This window comes from Meles meles, chromosome 14, assembly GCF_922984935.1.
Source record: "Meles meles chromosome 14, mMelMel3.1 paternal haplotype, whole genome shotgun sequence".
In the NCBI taxonomy this organism is placed as follows: Eukaryota; Metazoa; Chordata; class Mammalia; order Carnivora; family Mustelidae; genus Meles; species Meles meles.
In genome coordinates, this window is record NC_060079.1 from 18730745 (window position 1) to 18751191 (window position 20447).

General features: G+C 37.1%; 1 protein-coding gene and 1 long non-coding RNA gene across 2 annotated transcripts in view; one reads left to right on the forward strand and one right to left on the reverse strand.

Moving 5' to 3' along the window:
• LOC123925112 overlaps positions 1 to 20447 on the forward strand; it is a 250482-nt gene that overhangs the window by 59169 nt on the left and 170866 nt on the right. The window lies entirely within an intron of this gene.
• LOC123925110 (60S ribosomal protein L17-like) lies at positions 303 to 891 on the reverse strand. Its single transcript, XM_045978265.1, has one exon. It carries the CDS (start codon positions 855 to 857, stop codon positions 303 to 305), a length of 555 nt encoding a protein of 184 aa, XP_045834221.1. The 5' UTR covers positions 858 to 891.

Below are 20447 nucleotides of genomic sequence, written 5' to 3' on the forward strand. Positions count from 1 at the left end.
GTGCTTTAACCATTCTGATTATACTCAGAATAACCATTCTGATAATACTGAGACTGTAGTTAAATGCTTTAACCATTCTGATAATACAGTATTTGGCAGGTTTGTTTCAGTTTTTTTCTGTCATACGCTTTCAAATTCCAACAACCCAAGGTCTAGTCTTTGCTTTGTCTAGAATGGTGAATGCTAGAATAATGATAACATGCTAACTTAATTTCAGAAATATTTTATACAAAGTTTCTGTCATCTGCTCTTGTAATGTTCTTTTTTAATTTTATTTTTATTTGCATTTATTCTGTACAAATTTACTCCTGGGCCATAAGTTTTTGTTTCTTCAGTTTCTTCTGGGATATCTTTTTCTTCTGTGCAACCTCCTCTTCTGGTTTAGGAACAATCTGCTCTTTTTCAGTAAGGATCATCTCAATGTGGCAGGGAGAGCTCATGTATGGGTTAATCCGACCATGAGCCCTGTAAGTCCTACGCCGCATCTTGGGGGCTTTGTTCACCTGAATGTGCTCAATGACCAGAGAATCGACATCTAAACCCTTAAGTTCAGCATTACTCTCTGCGTTTCTAAGCATGTGCAGTAAAAATTCAGCACTCTTCTTGGGCCACTGACCTTGTGTCCAGCCCCACTGTTTGGCCTGGGCACACCTACCGACTCCACCATTGTAGCGACGGAATGGCACACACTGCTTCTGCAAAGTGACGTCTTTCAGATACTTGGTGGCTTTTCGGATATGCATACCCTTGATGGCCTGGGCAGTTTCACGTGTGTTCTTAAAGTGAACACGGAGATTTGAACCTCTTGACTTGCATGATTTCGTAGGGTTTTCCGGGTCAAGCGAATAGCGAACCATTTTCAGAGGTCACCCCAGGCCGCTGAGAGGAAGAGGAAGTGCTCTTGTAATGTTCTTATGAACATGCAAAACTTTACCCAAGGACCTCTGGCTTTGGTTGTTGCAGTCTGGAAGCTATGAGAGGTGTGCTGCCAGGTGTATTACATGGTATGCCTGCACAACTGAGCAGAAAGACAGACTCTTATGTGGAAGCAAGTGAAATAATAAAGGATTTCCATAAGTCTTAAAGATACCATCAAATTATTGTATGGAATTACTTTCACCAGGCAAAGGGAAACACAGCTGCATTTTAAATGATATTAGGAAGTGCCCTTGGCATATCCCCTGAGGAAGAGGGGAAGAAGGCAGGATTGGGCAGAGCCAAGAAGTTGAGCTGTCATTGCAGTCTCACTGAAAGCTCCTGTTGAATTCACAGTAAGCTCAGGGTTGCAGTGGCCCATGGGAGTTGTCATAAGTTGGGCTGAAGTGCTGGGCCTTTATGACCCATTATGACCAGTCATTGGATTTTGGACAAGGCAGTTTTGTTCAACTGAAGCAATACTTCGCAGGAGAGAAAAAGCGCTGAAGATCATCTTCTATAATTAGTGTAACAAGTCTTTTCTTCCTCAAGGGGGACTTGGGCATCACAGTATGAACTAGATCATCCTGCAGACAAGCCCCTTGGCTTTATATTGAGTGAAAATCTTACAATGGCTGTCTTATGAGCCACTCTCATTTGAGTCAATTCCAAGTCTCATCAATGTTTTCCTAATAGATAATTCTTTAGTATATTCTGAAAGCAGTAGTGCTATAATACTGATACACACATATATACGTATATTTCACAGATATAAAGTGATATAAAAATTATATACACAAACATACCATACACACAAAGCTCAAATTTATATTTATACACATATTCACATGCATATATACCATATTATGAAGAAATATACTTTGAATACTCTGAGAATATGTTAACAATTGTGTGACTGATGCTCAACATATTCAACACCTAGTTTTTAGTAGCCATAATGATATCATTCATTGTAGACAATAAAATGAATCTGCTCTCCCAGAAGAACTAGGTTGGGAGATCATAAATTCTGCCTTGGACATGTTGAGTGTGAAGCCCTCTCAAGATATCCAAAGGAAAATTTGGGGTAGGCATTTGAACATATGTTATGTATCTGGAGTTCAAAAAGAAGTCTACACTAAAGATAAGTAAGTGGGAGATGATGTTTATATAGTAATTAAAGCTAGGGGCAACATTTCTGTTGCATTACTCCATGTCAGTAATGAACTAGAGTTCAGTTTCCACCATAGATGTATATTTTCCCTTCACTGGAGAGCTTTTTCGGTCTGATTCATTGTATTACATTACCTGCCTAGCTTCTGAGGCATCTAAGTGTGCACTCACTGGTACAGGGTAGGCAGAGAAGAGGACCCATGACTGAGACTTGAGAAAAATCCAACATTTAAAGGTTGGTAGATGAAGAGGGGTCTGGACTTGAGCTATAAAAGGAGTGGCCAGAGAAGTAAAAGGGTGAAATAATAGAAGCAAGGAAAGAAAAGTAGTTAGCAGTGTAAATTGTAATTGAAGATGAAGATAGTTAATGACCTTAGGGAGGGTGGTTTTGGTGAGAATGGAAGCCAGATTGAAGTAGGTTGAAGAGAAAATGAAGGGTGGGAAATGAAGAAAAGCATGTACACAGTGCTTTTGAGAAGTGTAGTTTTTAAAGTGAGGACAGAGATAGGGATTAGCTGGAGGCAGGTAAGGGTGTATTAAATGGGTCTAAATAGGTGGGCCTGGGAAGGGTAAAGTGAAGAAGACAAATAGAAATATCCCCATACATCAGTGCTTTAAATCTCTTTTACTTTTAAGTGATTTGAACTATTTGAACTATTAAGTGATATTGAACTTTATTCTGAAACATTGGAGAGATGAAAGATGAAAGAGGTTTTATTAAAAACAAATAATCAAAAAAAACCCAAACAATCAAAGTACATGGGTTGTGGACAATTTATATTAGATTGTATAGCTCAAATTGAAATGGAGAATAAATATAAGATAAAAGATTTTCTCTCTGAATTATTCAGTCCAGTGATTCACATGGTCATTTTGCTAAGAAAATCTTGTCTAGCATGTTATTTAACTTATTTGTCATTTAAAAAGAAGTCTTTTAATTCAAGTCTCACTTATTGTCCTGGTCCTTAGAACTTTAAGATGTTTGTTGTTCATAAGCTACCTATTTTATGGTATTTTGTTACAGCAGCATGAATGGGCTAAGATTCTTTCTTTCTCTATTTCTTTCTCTCTGTCTCAGGGGTACCTGGCTGGCTCGGTCGGTAGAACACACGACTCTTGATCTTTCTCTCTGTCTCCCTTCTTTCCTTTCTTCTTTCTTATCTATATAAAACAATAATTTACATAATATGAATTTATTATCCATTTACATTATATTTATTTATATTTATTGAACACCTGCTATGTGCTAGTACTGAGAATACAACAGTTAGCTTAGTAAACCTGGTCCTGGGCTTCAGGGGAAAGAAGTCATTAATCAAATTTCATACAAATATATAATTATATACTGTGATAAAAGCCACAAAGGACTATGTGAGGTTGTTTAAGAACTTTGTGTCCAAGTGCTTTAAATCTGGGATAGTAAGATCAGGAAAGACTCTACTAAGAAAATAACCTTAAGCTAAAAACTGAACGGTGAATAGATGTGCTAAGGCTATTAGAGGTGGGCATGTGTTTTTAATCATTTCCTTAAATGAATCATTTCCTATCAGGAGTGAAATTTCTGGGTCAAAGTTTATAAATTAAAAATGATCAAATGTTTTCTTATAATTTGTCTCTATTTTTAAATTTTTACAATTTATTTAAAATTTTTATACAATTCACACTTTCATAGCACTTGCAAATACAGTACAGAAACCTTTTTTACCCCTGAACCATTTAAAGCAAGTTTCCAATATGATGCCCCAGCACTCCAGAATACATTATGTACATTTCCTTCAAGTAAGGGTGTTCTTTTATATAAGCACAATATAACCAAATTCTAGGAATTAACATTTACTTCTTCATACCATTTAATCCTTAGACTCCATTCATTTTTTTCAATTTTCCCCATAGGGTTTTTAATAACAAAGAATACTGTCCAGAATCACATGTTGAATCTAATAGTCAGATCTCTTTAGTCATCTTGTTGAGAATATTTCCTCACACTTTCCTTGCTTTTCATGACTTTGACTCTTTTTTTTTGTTTATTTTCAGCGTAACAGTATTCATTGTTTTTGCACCACACCCAGTGCTCCATGCAATACGTGCCCTTTCTATTACCCACCACCTGCTTCCCCAACCTCCCACCCCCGCCCCTTCAAAACCCTCAGGTTCTTTTTCAGAGTCCATAGTCTCTCATGGTTCATCTTCCCTTCCAATTTCTCTCAACTCCGTCTCCTCTCCATCTCCCCATGTCCTCCATGTTTTTTGTTATGCTCCACAAATAAGTGAGACCATATGATACTTGACTCTCTCTGCTTGACTTATTTCACTCAGCATAATCTCTTCCAGTCCCGTCTATGTTGCTACAAAAGTTCGGTATTCATCCTTTCTGATGGAGGCATAATACTCCATCGTGTATACAGACCACATCTTCCTTATCCATTCATCCGTTGAAGGGCATCTTGGTTCTTTCCACAGTTTGGCGACCGTGACCATTGCTGCTATAAACATTGGGGTACAGATGGCCCTTCTTTTCACTACATCTGTATATCTTTGGGGTAAATACCCAGCAGTGCAATTGCACGGTCATAGGGAAGCTCTATTTTTAATTTCTTGAGGAATCTCCACACTGTTCTCCAAAGTGGCTGCACCAACTTGCATTCCCACCAGCAGTGGAAGAGGGTTCCCCTTTCTCCACAACCTCTCCAACACACGTTGTTTCCTGTCTTGCTAATTTTGGCCATTCTAACTGGTGTCAGGTGGTATCTCAATGTGGTTTTAATTTGAATCTCCCTGATGGCTAGTGATGATGAACATTTTTTCATGTGTCTGATAGCCATTTGTATGTCTTCACTGGAGAAGTGTCTGTTCATATCTTCTGCCCATTTTTTGATATGATTATCTGTTTTGTGTGTGTTGAGTTTGAGGAGTTCTTTATAGATCCTGGCTATCAACCTTTTGTCTGTACTGTCATTTGCAAATATCTTCTCCCATTCCATGGGTTGTCTCTTTGTTTTGTTGAATGTTTCCTTTGCTGTGCAGAAGCTTTTGATCTTGATGAAGTCCCACAAGTTCATTTTTGCTTTTGTTTCCTTTGCCTTTGGAGACATTTTTTTTTTTTTAAAGATTTTATTTATCCATTTGACAGACAGAGATCACAAGTAGGCAGAGAGAGAGGAAGGGAAGCAGGCTCCCTGCCGAGCAGAGAGCCCGATGCGGGGCTCGATCCCAGGACCCCATGACTCGGGACCATGACCCGAGCTGACGGCAGAGGACCTAACCACTGAGCCACCCAGGCGCCCCTGGAGACATATCGTGAAAGAAGTTGCTGTGGCTGATATCGAAGAAGTTACTGCCTATGTTCTCCTCTAGGATTCTGATGGATTCCTGTCTCACGTTGAGGTCTTTTATCCATTTTGAGTTTATCTTTGTGTATGGTGTAAGAGAATGGTCGAGTTTCATTCTTCTACATATAGCTGTCCAGTTTTCCCAGCACCATTTATTGAAGAGACTCTCTCTTTTCCATTGTATATTTTTTCCTGTTTTGTCGAAGATTATTTGACCATAGAGTTGAGGGTCCATATCTGGGCTCTGCACTCTGTTCTACTGGTCTGTGTGTCTGTTTTTATGCCAGTACCACGCTGTCTTGGTGATCACAGCTTTGTAGTAAATCTTGAAATCAGGGAACGTGATGCCACCAGTTTTGTTTTTGTTTTTCAACATTTCCTTAGCAATTCGGGATCTCTTCTGATTCCATACAAATTTTAGGATTATTTGCTTCAGCTCTTTGAAAAATACTGGTGGAATTTTGATCAGAATGGCATTAAAAGTATAGATTTCTCTAGGCATTACAGACATTTTAACAATGTTCATTCTTCTGATCCAAGAGCATGGAATGGTCTTCCATCTTTTTGTGTCTTCTTCAGTTTCTTTCATGAGTGTTCTGTAGTTCCTCGAGTACAGATCCTTACCTCTTTGGTTAGGTTTATTCCCAGGTATCTTATGGTTCTTGGTGCTATAGTAAATGGAATCGATTCTCTAATTTCCCTTTCTGTATTTTCATTGTTAGTGTAAGAAAGCCACTGATTTCTGCACATTGACTTTGCATCCTGCCACGTTCCTGAATTGCTGTATGAGTTCTAGAAGTTTGGGAGTTTTCCATATAAAGAATCATGTCATCGGCGAAGAGAGAGAGTTTGACTTCTTCATTGCCAATTCGGATACCTTTTATTTCTCTTTGTTGTCTGATTGCTGTTGCTAGGACTTCTAATCCTATGTTGAACAAGAGTGGTGAGAGTGGGCATCCTTGTCGTGTTCCTGATCTCAACGGGAAGGCTGCAAGCTTTTTCCCATTGAGGATGATATTTGCTGTGGGTCTTTCATAGATAGATTTTATGAAGTTGAGGAATGTTCCCTCTATCCCTATACTTTGAAGGGTTTTAATCAGGAACGGATGCTGGATTTTGTCAAATGCTTTTTCTGCATCAATTGAGAGGACCATGTGGTTCTTCTCTCTTCTCTTATTGATTTGTTCTATCACATTGATTGATTTGCGAATGTTGAACCATCCTTGTAACCCAGGGATGAATCCCACCTGGTCATGGTGGATAATCTTTTTTGTGTTGCTCGATCCTGTTTTCTAGGATCTTGTTGAGAATCTTAGCATCCATATTCCTCAGGTATATTGGTCTGAAATTCTCCTTTTTGGTAGGGTCTTTGCCTGGTTTGGGGATCAGGGTAATGCTGGCTTCATAAAAAGAGTCTGGAAGTTTTCCTTCTGCTTCAATTTTTTGGAACAGCTTCAGGAGAATTGGTGTTATTTCTTCTTTGAAAGTTTTGTAGAATTCCCCAGGGAATCAGGTCCTGGGCTCTTGTTTTTTGGGAGGTTTTTGATCACTGCTTCAATCTCGTTACTAGATATCCGTCTATTCAGGTTGTCAATTTCTTCCTGGTTCAATTTTGGGAGTTTATAGTTTTCCAGGAATGCATCCATTTCATCTAGGTTGCTTAGCTTATTGACATATAACTGTTGGTAATAATTTCTTTTCTTTCTTTCTTTTTTTTTTTAGATTTTTATTTTTTTATTTATTTGACAGAGAGAGATCACAAGTAGATAGGCAGGCAGAGAGAGAGAGAGAGAGAGAGAGAGAGAGGGAAGCAGGCTCCCTGCTGAGCAGAGAGCCCGATGTGGGACTCGATCCCAGGACCCCGAGATCATGACCTGAGCCGAAGGCAGCAGCTTAACCCACTGAGCCACCCAGGTGCCCCACTGTTGGTAATAATTTCTGATGATTGTTTCTATTTCCTTGGTGTTAGTTGTGATCTCTCCCTTTTCATTCATAATTTAATTAATTTGGGCTTTCTCTCTTTTCTTTTGGATTATTGTGGCCAATGGTTTATTGATCTTATTGATTCTTTAAAAAAACCAGCTTCTAGTTTCATTGATACGTTCTGCTGTATCTCTGGTTTCTACCTCATTGATCTCTGCTCTAATCTTGATTATTTCCCTTCTTGTGTGTGGAGTTGGTTTGATTTGTTGTTGATTCTCCAGGTGTTTAAGGTGTAGAGACAGCTGGTGTATTCTGGATGTTTCAATTTTTTTGAGGGAGGCTTGGATGGCTATGAATTTCCACCTTAGAACCGCCTTTGCTGTATTCCATAGGTTTTGGACCGAAGTGTCTTCATTCTCATTGGTTTCCATGAATTGTTTAAGTTCTTCTTTGATCTCTTGTTTGATCCAAGCATTCTTAAGCAAGGTGGTCTTTAACTTCCAGGTGTTTGAGTTCCTTCTGAACTTTTCCTTGTGATTGAGCTCCAGTTTCAAAGCATTATGATCTGAGAATATGCAGGGAATAATGTCAGTCTTTTGGTATCGGTTGAGTCCTGCTTTGTGACCCAGTATGTGGTCTATTCTGGAGAAGGTTCCATGTGCACTTGAGAAGAATGAGTATTCCGTTGTTTTAGGGTGGAATGTTCTGTATATGTCTATGAGGTCCATCTGATCCAATGTTTCATTCAATGCTCTTATTTCTTTATTAATTTTCTGCTTCGACGATCTATTACTGAGAGAGGCATATTAAGATCTCCTACTATTAATGTATTCATATCAATACGACTCTTTATCTTGATTAATAGTTTTCTTATGTAATTGGTTGCTCCCATATTAGGGGCATAGATATTTACAATTGTTAGATCGTCTTGGTGGATAGTCCCTTTAAGAATTATGTAGTGTCCTTCTGTATCTCTGACTAGATCTAAATACTAGATACTAGATAAGTCTTTAGCTTAAAATCTAATTTATCTGATATGAGAATCACTACCCCGGCCTTCTTTTGAGGCCCATTGGCATGAAAGATGCTTCTCCATCCCTTCACTTTCCATGACTTTGACTCTTGAAGAGTACTACTGGCTAGTTATTTTGTAGAATGTCCCTCCAATTGGATTTGTCTGATGATTTGTCATGATCAGGTTGAGGTTATGCATCTCTGACAGGAATATCATAGAAGTGATATCACACACACACACATACATGCACACACACATATTTCTATATTTGTTTTTTTGAAAACCTTGATTTCACATTATATCCCCAAATCTAACAACATGGAGTTTGTTCTAGTTTTCTCTCCTTCCTTTTAGTACTTCCTTTCTATGACAGTGAGAAATTTGGCTTCCATTAACTTACCATATTTGCTTGGAGGCTGCATGTAACCAATATCCAATTGCCACTGCTGTCCCTCCGCATTATGGATGCTGTCCTCAACCAACTCAGGCACTGACACCCTAAACTAAGCTACATCAGCTATTAAGCTACAACATGGATAGCCTCTGTACCCTGCTTGGGATCTAACATATTGGACCAGTTACCTGTCTTTTGTGTATGCCTTCTCTTACTTGCTCATGCTCTGACACTCAATGCTTGGCTTCCTCTCCCCATCTCATCCTACATATACCCTCATCTTCCTGCTTACACTCCAATATTCTGCTCTGAGCTGCCTTCCATGCAGATGTCCTCCTCATTCCACTTGGGTTTTGACATTCCATACAGGAGAGCCTTTCTGCATTGATGGTTTTTCAGCCTGCTTAGACTCTGGTGTCCTGCTTCATGCTCCTCTTCTGAGTGGATGCACTGCTTACCCTGTTTGACACCTCTCACTGAGCCACGTTTTATGTGTAGACAGCTTTTTCATTTTGCATGAACTTTGACACCTAATGCTAGTGCCACGTCATGCATGGACACCCTCCTGAACCCAATTAGGCTCTGATACCCTGTTCTCTGTGTAGCTTAGAGCTCCCTCCCATACATGAATCTTCCATCTTTTGTCATTATCATATTTGCTTTTTATCACATTTCCTTCTAGTCTTTATGCATTTTTATATATTGCTGATAATGAACTATAGTTCTATTTTTGGTCCTGTTTATACAGCACAAATTTTCTCAAATCATTAAGAGTATTTCATAAATGTAACTTTAAATAACATTACATGGATATCACATTATTTGTTCACAATTACAAGTTAATGCTTAGCATAGACTCCTAGAAGAAGAGTTACTAGGTCAAAAGTCCCACATTTTAAAAAAAGATTTTACTTATTTATTTGAGAGAGAGAGACAGAACATGAGCAGGGGGAGGGAAGGATAGGGAGAAGCAGACTCCCTACTCAGCAGGGAGTCTGGCTTGGGACTCAGTTCCAAGACCCTGAGATCATGACCTGAGCAAAAATTAGATGCTTAACTGACTGAGCCACCCAGGTGCCCCAAAGTACAAACATTTTTAAGGTTATTTTTAAAAGGTATTTATTTAAATTCTAGCTAGTTAACATATAGTGTAATATTAGTTCTAGGTGTACAATTTAGTAATTCAACACTTACATACAACATCCAGTACTCATCACAACAAGAGCATCCCTTTAGCTCTATTACCCATTTAACCCAGCCCCCACCCCCCTCCCTCTGGTATCCATCAGTTTGTTTTCTTTTTTTTTTTTTTTTTAAGATTTTATTTGTTTATTTGACAGACAGAGATCACAAGTAGGCAGAGAGGCAGGCAGAGAGAAGGGGGAAGCAGGGCTCCCTGCTGAACAGAGAGCCCAACACGGGACTTGATCCCAGGACCCTGAGATCATGACCTGAGCCAAAGGCAGAGGCTCAACCACTGAGCCACCCAGGCGCCCCCCATCAGTTTGTTTTCTATAGTTAAGAATCTGTTTCTTGGTTTGCCTATCTCTGTCTTTTTTCCCCCTGTGATTGTTTGTTTTGTTTCTTAATTCCACATATTAGTGAAATCATAAGGTTCCTGATACACATTTTCAAACAACCATTTCAGAAATGTTATTCATTCAACTATTTTTTTATTCAATAATTTCTAAATTAACTTACAGATGTAATGCTGTGCCAATGAAAAAAAAATTGTCAGATTTTTTAAAAAGTCAAATACATTGATTATAAAGTTTGTTCAGAAGATTAAACAATAAATGGCCAGAAAAGTTTTTAGAAAGAAAAGCAATGGGTGGGTATGGGAGAATTACCCTTATCAGCTTTCTAATTAAAAAGTTTATATTGAAATTTAGTATATGAAAATGGTGGCATTTCAAATCAATGAGATATATGATCTTAGGATAACTGGGTAGCACATGGAAAAAGATCAGATTGGATCTGTCCCTCACTCCATACAGCAGGATAAGTGGCAAATGCTTCGAAGAAGTAACTATAGCAAATGAAACCATACACTTACTAGAAGAAAGCTTTGGTTTCTAATATGAACCAAAATTAGATGCATAAAAAACTCATAAATACATAAAAAATATTTACCATACCAGGGGCGCCTGGATGGCACAGTAGATTAAGTGTCTGCCTTTGGCTCGGGTCATGATCCCAGGGACCTGGGACTGAACTCTGCATTGGGCTTCTTGCTCAGCAGGGAGCCTGTTCTCCCTCTGCCTACTGCTCTGCCTATTTGTACTTGCTTGCTTTCTCTCTCTTTGTCAAATATATAAAATCTTTAAAAAAAAAATTTACCATACCAAAAGAATATCGTAAGCAATAAAGATGAATGACAACTGAGAAAAAGTATTTGACTCTCATTTCAAAGACAAAAGGCTAACAAATCTAATATATATATATATATGCATATTTTATATTCATATTTTATATTATATGTATTATATATTATTTTATATTGTATATTATATATTTTATAGAATAATATATTTTATATAAATATATAATGTACTACATATATTTATATATAATATATATTAGAGAACCAAAATCTTAATAGAAAAATTGGCAAAAGAGAAAAAAAGTTACAGAAAAATAATGCAAAATTTCTTTAACAAATATAAAAAGATGTGTTGTTCCTAATAAGAGAAACACTAAAATTACACCAATGTGCCAATTTTCAATGATCAGTTGACAGAATTCCAAAAGTTTACAATATTTTTTTGGTGAGGCTGTGAAGAATGAATGCAAGATGGCACAATGCTTATGGAGGGGAACTTGAAATTATCTAGCAAAACTACATAACTACAAAACTACATACATGTCTTTCAATCAGCAATTCCACTTCAGTGACTCTCTCTCAAATACATTGATCAAAATGTGAAACATTTTCTTAAAAAAAGGGGTGATTGGGTAGTTTAATTAGGTTATGATCCTGGAGTCCTGGAATTGAGTCCCACATTGGGATCCCTGCTCAGCAGGGAGTTTGCTTTTCCCTCTGACCCTCCCCCATCTCATGCTAAAATCTTAAAAAAAAAAAGAAACATTTATAAAAAATGTGAAAATTGGAGTCACCCAATGGTCTTCATTAAGGTACTGGTTGAAAAAATTATGGTACATATATTTAGTGGATTGGTTTCCACTATTAAAATAATGCTCTATAACAAACTTCTCTGAAAACCTTTGCTCAGTTTTTAGTTTTTAGTTTTTTAGGAACACATGTATTGTTTATAACAAGCACACACACAATATACATCCTTCATTTTGTACAAATAGTAGCATATTATACACACCTCTTTGCTCCTTGCTATTTCACTTAACAATATATGCAAATATAATTTTATATCAGTATATAAAAACTTCTCTATTCTTTGCTGTGGATGCATGCTATTCCATGGTATGAATACACCATTATTTATTTATTTATTTATCATTATTATTATTTTTAAAGATTTTATTTATTTATTTGACAGACAGAGATCACAAATAGGCAGAGAGGCAGGCAGAGAGAGAGGAGGAAGCAGGCTCCCCACTGAAGCAGAAAGCCTGATGTGGGACTCGATCCCAGGACCCTGGGATCATGACCTGAGCCAAAGGCAGAGGCTTTAACCCACTGAGCCACCCAGGCGCCCCTACACCATTATTTATTAAACCAATCTTTTACTGAAGGACATTTAGGTTGTTTTCAATTCTTTAATATTAAAAAATGCTGTAATACATTACTATGCATTACACATACACATATATAATATTGCATATATATGAATATATCTTGTGCTACCTCTTTAGAAATAGAAATTTTCAGTATATTTGAAATTCTCCTCTTAACTATCACTTTAATGTTGACTCTTTTTCTTGTTTTGATTTCACATACAGTGATGCAATTAATTCTTTTGAATTGAAGTATTCCTTCAGGGCTCTTTTTTATTTTTTTTAAACTGTGTTATGTTAGTCACCATACAATACATCATTAGTTTTTGATGTAGTGTTCCATGATTCATTGTTTACGTATAACACCCAGTACTCCATGCAATATGTGTCCTCCTTAATAGCAATCACCAGATAGCACAAAGTTGCAGTAGAAATTGGAAACAATTAAAAAAAAATAGAAATTGGAAGCAGTATGTTTCAGTGTCTGGTTTTTTTTTTTTTTTTAAAGATTTTATTTATTTATTTGACAGACAGAGATCACAAGTAGGCAGAGAGGCAGGCAGAGAGAGAGAGGGAAGCAGGCTCCCCGCCGAGCAGAGAGCCTGATGCGGGGCTCGATCCCAGGACCCTGGGATCATGACCTGAGCTGAAGGCAGAGGCTTTAACCCACTGAGCCACCCAGGCGCCCCTCAGTGTCTGTTTTTCAGAATTACCTGTGATCAACAAATGGGAAGAGCCATGATCTATAGAACAAAAAATATGTGATTATATTTCCTCCATGTGTTTCCATTAGACCCCTAACTGAAATTTAAAAATGCTTTGCTACAGTGAGTGAAAATTTGGAGACAATCAGTCTGCATAATCAGTCTTATTCATATTACATAAGGGGCAATAATAAACTGAATTACATACAAAGCCAGACTTCATGCTTCAAGAAACAAAACACAAGATAGTTATTGTAAGTGGAACTTCTGTTCAAAACTTCTATATGACATAAAGGTATCATGGAAGAAAGATTTTTAGAAATTTTTAGTAAGTTTTTTTTAAATGTCTTTCTGAAGGATGGTTTATCATGGCTTAGGGGAGATTTAAGGAATGAAAACATATAAAGAAATACAGTAGATGTTAGCAATTACTATAAAAAAGGGAAATAGTTCATAGCACAGATATCTTGGAAGGTTGTGGAGATGTAGGAAAGAAAGTGATCAAGATTCATGTGAAGCCTTAAACAATATAGAATGATAAAAGAAAAGCAGGCAAGAGCATTGTAAAAATATAAATTCTGAAAGCTAAAGTGGAGTCTGTTGACCTTTTGCCAAAATCCTTAATAACATGAACTTCCCCTATTTTCCTTGTAGCACCAATGTGTACTTGTAATATGTGTATGTGTGTTTGATTCTTTTATTCCTTCAGAGAACTGAGAAAATTTAAATACTTTGCATTTCAGTATTTACATGTCTTGGATGCTCTCTCTATATAAATATATATTTCCTGTCTGTGTATATATAATCTACCACATATCTTTGCTCTATATAGTGTGTATGCTTTTTCTTCAGTACACAGAATTTTTAGGATATATTTCTCTTTTCCATTCAGTCATCTTTCTTGTAACTGTTTTTCATTATCAATGCATTAAGCCCTAATAAAAAGACTCTTTTATTTTCTTATTTGTGGAAATTTCTCACTGTCACATTCTGGCATTCTTCCACACAAAAAGCAGTTGTATAGTGTTGGCAAATGTCCATGAATCTAGTCCTAAAAAAAATGTGTCCTTCACTGTGTATCTCCCATTTCCTTTTGACCTGACCTCTCTCTTTGACCTGACTTGATCTAAGTATGCTGGTGGTGCCAGGTTCCTCTGCTTTTCCCCAACACACACACACACACACACACACACACACACACACACACACATCCCTTGGGAAAGTTATCATGTTGACTTTTTGGGAGGATGGTTATAAAAGTAGGATGAGGAAGTTGAAGAGAATTGTAGGAATTCAGCAGATATTATAGGACTTGATTGATTCAAATGATGAGTTACTCTCTTATTTTGAGTAGGCAACAAAGTATATTCACTTTTTTCCTTTTCATGTGGCAAGTGGCTACTATTGTACACAGGGGAGAATCGTCCATGTCTGCTCTGTTTCCTGTCCTGTGATTCAAGCTACATTATATTGCCAAAACCCAGAAGTGGATGGAGCCATTGTTTGCTGACATAGCCCACAGATTTCAGTTGGGAATAGGGGCAGCCAGATGCTTCCAGAGATAGAGATGTTGCTACCAGTTCACCAGCTAACCAATGTCAACCTACTTTAAAAATTACTTATCTACTCAGGACTACAGTTGATTACGGAGCCCTCTCCAATTTCTGTCATCATTGCCATCTCCAAAAAACAAAGTTTCTTTAGTGATCCAGAACAGTATTAATTTTCTTTTTTGCCAGGAAGAATACTTTTCCAGCCTTCTGTGAAGTTATTATTTTTTTTCCTTTCCAATCAGTCCATAGATTCCTTTACCTATAGTGTTGCCTGGGATATCACTGATTTATGGTGAATTTAATTTTAGCCATCACACCACCTACCTACCAACCTTCTTTTCTTCTCTGCTACCCCCCTTCTTATTTTCCTTCTTCTTTCCCTCCCTCCCTTCCTCCCTTCCGTTCTTACTCCCTGACTTTTTAAAAATTCAATACATATTTAAGGTCTATCAGATTAATTCCATGTTAAGCACCAACAACATAGTGATGAAAACATAACAACAGGAAGCTACAGTGTAGAAGGGAAGAAAGATAATTTTAAAATGAGTGAATTATAGTTGTAATATGTATTACAGAGAGGTAGTATAAGATAATATAAACATGTATAATAGGATAAAGTAACCTGCCTATAGACGTGACTTTTAAGGGACACCTGAGCGGCTCAGTTGGTTAAGCGTCTGCCTTTAGCTCAGGTCATAATCCCATGGTTCTGGGATCAAGCCCTCATCAGGCTCTCTGCTCGGTGCGAAGTCTGCATCTCCCTCTCCTCTCTGCTCATGCTCTCTTCTCACTATCTCTGTTGCTATCTCTCAAATAAGTAAAATCTTAAAAAAAGAGAAGTGACATTTAAAAGGAGACTTGGAAATTGAGTAGAAATTACTGGACAAAGGTATAAAGTTAGGGTTGGATACCATGGGAATTTTTTTAGGCAAAGGGAATAGAATATGCAAAGACCCTAAGACTTAAAGGAAAAGGATTGACTCAAGATTATGAAAAAGCTAATAAGGCCTGAATTCAGAGTGAAGTGAGTCTGAGATATTATACAGAGGTCATAAGGACAAGATTAAGGGTCATAGGTTAAGAGCTTAAGATTCATTCTACTGTAATAGGGTGAGTTTTAGGGTTGTTTCTATTTGTGGTAGGGTATCTGTGAGATGGCGCTAAAGAAAAAGACACAAGGCCCACAGATACTTGAGAGGGATAAACTCTTGTTCTAATGTTGCAGCAATTTTATTTCTATGGTAAAACCATCAATTGGTCTTCTTGTTTTGGGAAGAACTATTTTAATGTCTCAATCATGATTGTGTAAAATAAGTTGGAAAATATTCTTCCATGGCATTATAATGGGAGATAGTTTGAGGAATGAGGAATCACCTCATTCTTGCTCTATAGAGACTCATAGTGCTTCTCTCTAGTGACCTCAGGCTTGTGGATTTAAAGACAGGAGGATGAAGAATTGACCCACTTTCATAGGAATTACTGAACTTTCTGGGAAGAAGAGTTTGAAGTTATTATACCCTATATAAAAGATTAGGGTAGTACCACTGAGTCCATTGAATAGGAAAAAATAAATTTATTCCTCCCCTTTTTCCCTCAAAGGATGTATAGATGATGTTTCATCTTGGTTTGGTCAGAACACAGAAAGCATGTGTACATTGTGAATGTGAAGGGTCTCAATACAGGAAAGTGGAGACATATAAATGCTGAAAGCCCTTCAGGAGAAAAAGCAGGAACATTGCACTGATGATCTCATCCTACAGCAGTGATTTCAGTGATTCTCAAAGAAGCTCAAGTTACTTGGATCCCCATGTTGGCTAGCATTGTCTATCTGCAACTACCTAATAGGACAACAGCCTCTTCCATTCTTCTGCCTTCTAGAGCTTATGCAAGTGCCTCTCACTGGCAGATTTTAACCTGTAACCATACAAAGAAGAGACTTCTGGAAACGTGGTTCCGGCTTTCTCTTCCGTGATGTATAGGACACCTTTGATGAGGTGGCTGTGATGTCAAGTTGACAATGAGACCATCCAGCACAGGTGGTAACTCTGGCTCAATAGCAAAGGTTTGGCTGTTGTGAGGGAGAAAGTGTTCCCAGTGTAAAAGGCTGCCATTCTGCAAGTGTAACTGTGCCTTGATACTTCCTATATTAGGCTTCCCTGGAGAAACAGACCCATAGGGTTTGTGTGTGTTTATGAGTGTGTGTGTATGCCCGCAGGCATGCGGGAGGTGGCAGGGAGAGTGAGAGAGAAATTGAGAGTGATTTTTAAGAATCGTCTCCTGTGATTATGGAGCCTGGCAAATCCAATATCCAGAGGGTGGGCTGTCATGCTGGAGACCCAAGTGACTTTTGGGTTGATGTTGCAGTTCAAGTCTGAAGGCTGTCTTCTAGTAGAATTCTCTTGCGCAGGGAATGTCAGTCTTTTGTTCTATTAAAGTCTTCAGTTGATTGAGGAGGCCCACCCACATGGTGAGGGACAATCTGCTTTACTCCAAAGCCAGTGTAAATGTTGATCTCATCCAAAAACATCATGTTTGACCAAGTATCTGGATACGGTGGCCCAGCCAAATGGACACATAAAATTAATCATCACGCTTTCCCTTCCTCATTCACAGCTGAGAAGCTACACCACTGGTAGACACTGTTTTGGAATAAACTGTGTCATATCAGTATGCCCCAAATGAAAAATTCATGATCTTTTATGTTTATGTGGTTCAGTTCAGTCCTTTTAAAACAGAGAGGGATGATAATTATTTTGCCCCTTTCTCATAGATTTAGGAGAGTAGAAACACCTCTTTATGCAATACCCTCTCAATATTCATTCATTCATTCTTCATACATTCATTCAGCTTTCCAACAAGTGTTATTAAAGATATAGGCACAAATAAAAATGCAGTAATGTAGATAAAATATCAGGTCTAGAAAATAAGATGTCAGTGATGTAATTTGTGAAAACAAATAAAGGAAAATGCAAGAGCAAAAGATATTAGATTAGATTCACAAGCTTTCAAGAGCTGATCCAAAAAAGTTTATGAAGAGTAAAATCTTATAAGCAAATTAAACAAATTAAAATGTATAAGTCTTAGTAACTCTTGAAGTCTGTAGGCATATTTCCTGAATAATTGAAGATGAATAAGGATGATTGTTTATTCAATTTAATGTCAACTAATATAGTTTGTTTAGGAAGCAAATTCCTTGGTAAAGAATACACAGATCCTAACATGTATTTAATGACTTTTCATTGCTCGCCCGATCTCCTTTTTCTGTAAGATCTTGATCTTACCAAGTGTTGTCTTGCCAAACACTGTGCTTTTCAGAAGGATAACAGCCATGGTCAGGGGAGGAGTTCTATGTTGAGAAGCTGCTGAGAGAGTAGTTAGTTACCTGCCATATCAAAGTGCACATTTCATGGCATCATGACCAACCTTATAGTGTGAACAAAATTAAAACATAACTGGGAGGTAGATTGCTAAGATAACTTCCAGTGACCCTTGCCCTTATATAATCCTCTCCCCTTGGGGTGTGGGTAGAGTTTGTGAATGTGATTAGGAAACCATTTCTGTGATGATGTTAACACTTTATGGCAAAACAAAGATTTTCTTTAGTGGGCCTAGCCTAATCAGTTAAGTCCTTTAAGAACAGAGTAGTTTTCTCCAGTCAGTTCCAGAAGGGGATGTCAGAGTTTCAAAGAGCAGAGACATCCCAGCTGGCCTTGAAGAAGCAAATGCTGTCATGGAAAAGGCCCCTTGGCAGGGAGCAGTGGGAGGCCTCCAGGAGCTGAGAAGGCCCTGCTTGCAGCCAACAAGAAAACAGGGACCTCATTTGCAAAATCTCCAGGAACTAAATTCTGCCAACAATTAAAGTGAGTTTGGAAGTAGATTTTTTTTTTTTTTTTTTTTTCCCTCAGAGCCTGTAGAATGAAACTCAGCTCAGGTAACACCTTGATTTCTGCCTTGTGATACCATGAGTAGAGGATCCAGTCACATCATGCTGGACCTCTCAACGACAGAATTTTGAGCAAATTAATAGGTATTGCTTAAATAGCCAAATTTGTGTTAAGTTGTGTGGCAAAAGAAGACTAAGGCGAAAACAAAACAAAACTTTTTTTTTTGATTATGCTCAGTTAGCCAACACTTTTATCTACTTTGCTATGTTTTGGATGTGATACTGCGCTGAGATTGGTTTTGAGGTGCCGTTACTCAATTTAGGTCATGTACAATAAAGTGTGATTTCAGTGGTGAGATGACATAGCTGGGAGTAGGATTATCATCATGGAAATGTGGTTTCTTTGGGAAAGGTTCACTTCAAACCTTGAAAAATCTAGGAACAAGTTAAAGAAAGGATTTTTTTTCCATAAACATTCTGAATGTCATTGGGTATATTTGGGTTCACTGTTTTTATCATTAACATTTCTATGAACTTGGGGTTTAGAATAGTCAGCTAATTCATTAGTCACTTTAAGACTTGATAATAGTTCATGTTTGACCTCAGCAAACTCAAGTATGTAACTCAGATAATCACTTTATAGTGTTTACTTTAGACTAAACACTAATTTTAGTGTTTACTAAATTAGCAATTTAATAAATTACTGAATTTTTTTTAGTATTCTGAGGGCTAATTAATTATTTCGGCAAAATGTTTTATGTTGTTATGTCTTTAGCTGTAAGTAATTTTCAGAACCTTTTAATAAGTTCAATATAGCAGTATGAAAACACAGAATTATATTTATTTCAAGAGAGGTGAGTGGAATAAAGACTCTAAATGTGTAATATTAAAGACTTCTTGAGAAAAATATGAAATTCAAGTTTAATTTTATACCTTATACTGTATTTTGTCCCCTATTATAAAATGTTTAAATATTTAGTTTTTAAAATTTTAACACTGATCTCTATGTAAGTTCTTTCAACTCGGCTGTCATGCATTTTATTTTTGGGAGTAATTGCATATTGTATTAAGACAAAGTAGATCAATGATTTCTTTGTTTTTAAATTGAAGTATAGATGGAGTGGGTGGGTTTTGGACATTGGGAAGGGTATATGTTATGGTGAGAAAAAAAATAAATTGAAGTATAGTTGAAAAAGAATATTATGTAATTTTTTAGATGTACAAGATAGTGATTTGACGTATACATTATGTAATGCTCATCATGGTAAGTGTAGTTACTGTCTCTCACCATAGAAAAGATAAATGATTTCTTTAGTAACTTATTACCTGGAAGATGAAAGTTACACTTGTGGTTCCTCTTCTCATTTTTCTTTTCTCTGTGACTCAGACTTCTCATCTCAAAAACCTTTTTTTACACCCCTTATCCAGGCGCTTCTTTTCATGTCCAATCCTCCTGTTTCTTTTAATTCTTATCCTTGACTTTCCCTAATCTTAATTTTCTATGAGCACTTCTCTTACTCTTTTTAACCATTATTTTATCTACCTTTTAAATATCTTCTCTCCTGGATAATTTCTTTCCACCACTACCACCCTGTCCTGCTTAATAAATTAACACATTTCTTTCTTCTTCTTGGTTTTCCTTTTCAATAATTAACCCGAGAAATTTATAAATCCCACAGAGAGATTGAGCCAGGATGTAAGTGATTTATACAAGTTCAAACCTCTTTCCTTATTTTCCTCTTATTAAGAACCTTCTCACATCCCCAACATAATTGATAAATATATTCTGTTTATCAGCTTATCTTTATCTTTTCTCTCAACTTCTACCTCCTATTTCATCACTATAAATTGCTGATGGTTTGGGT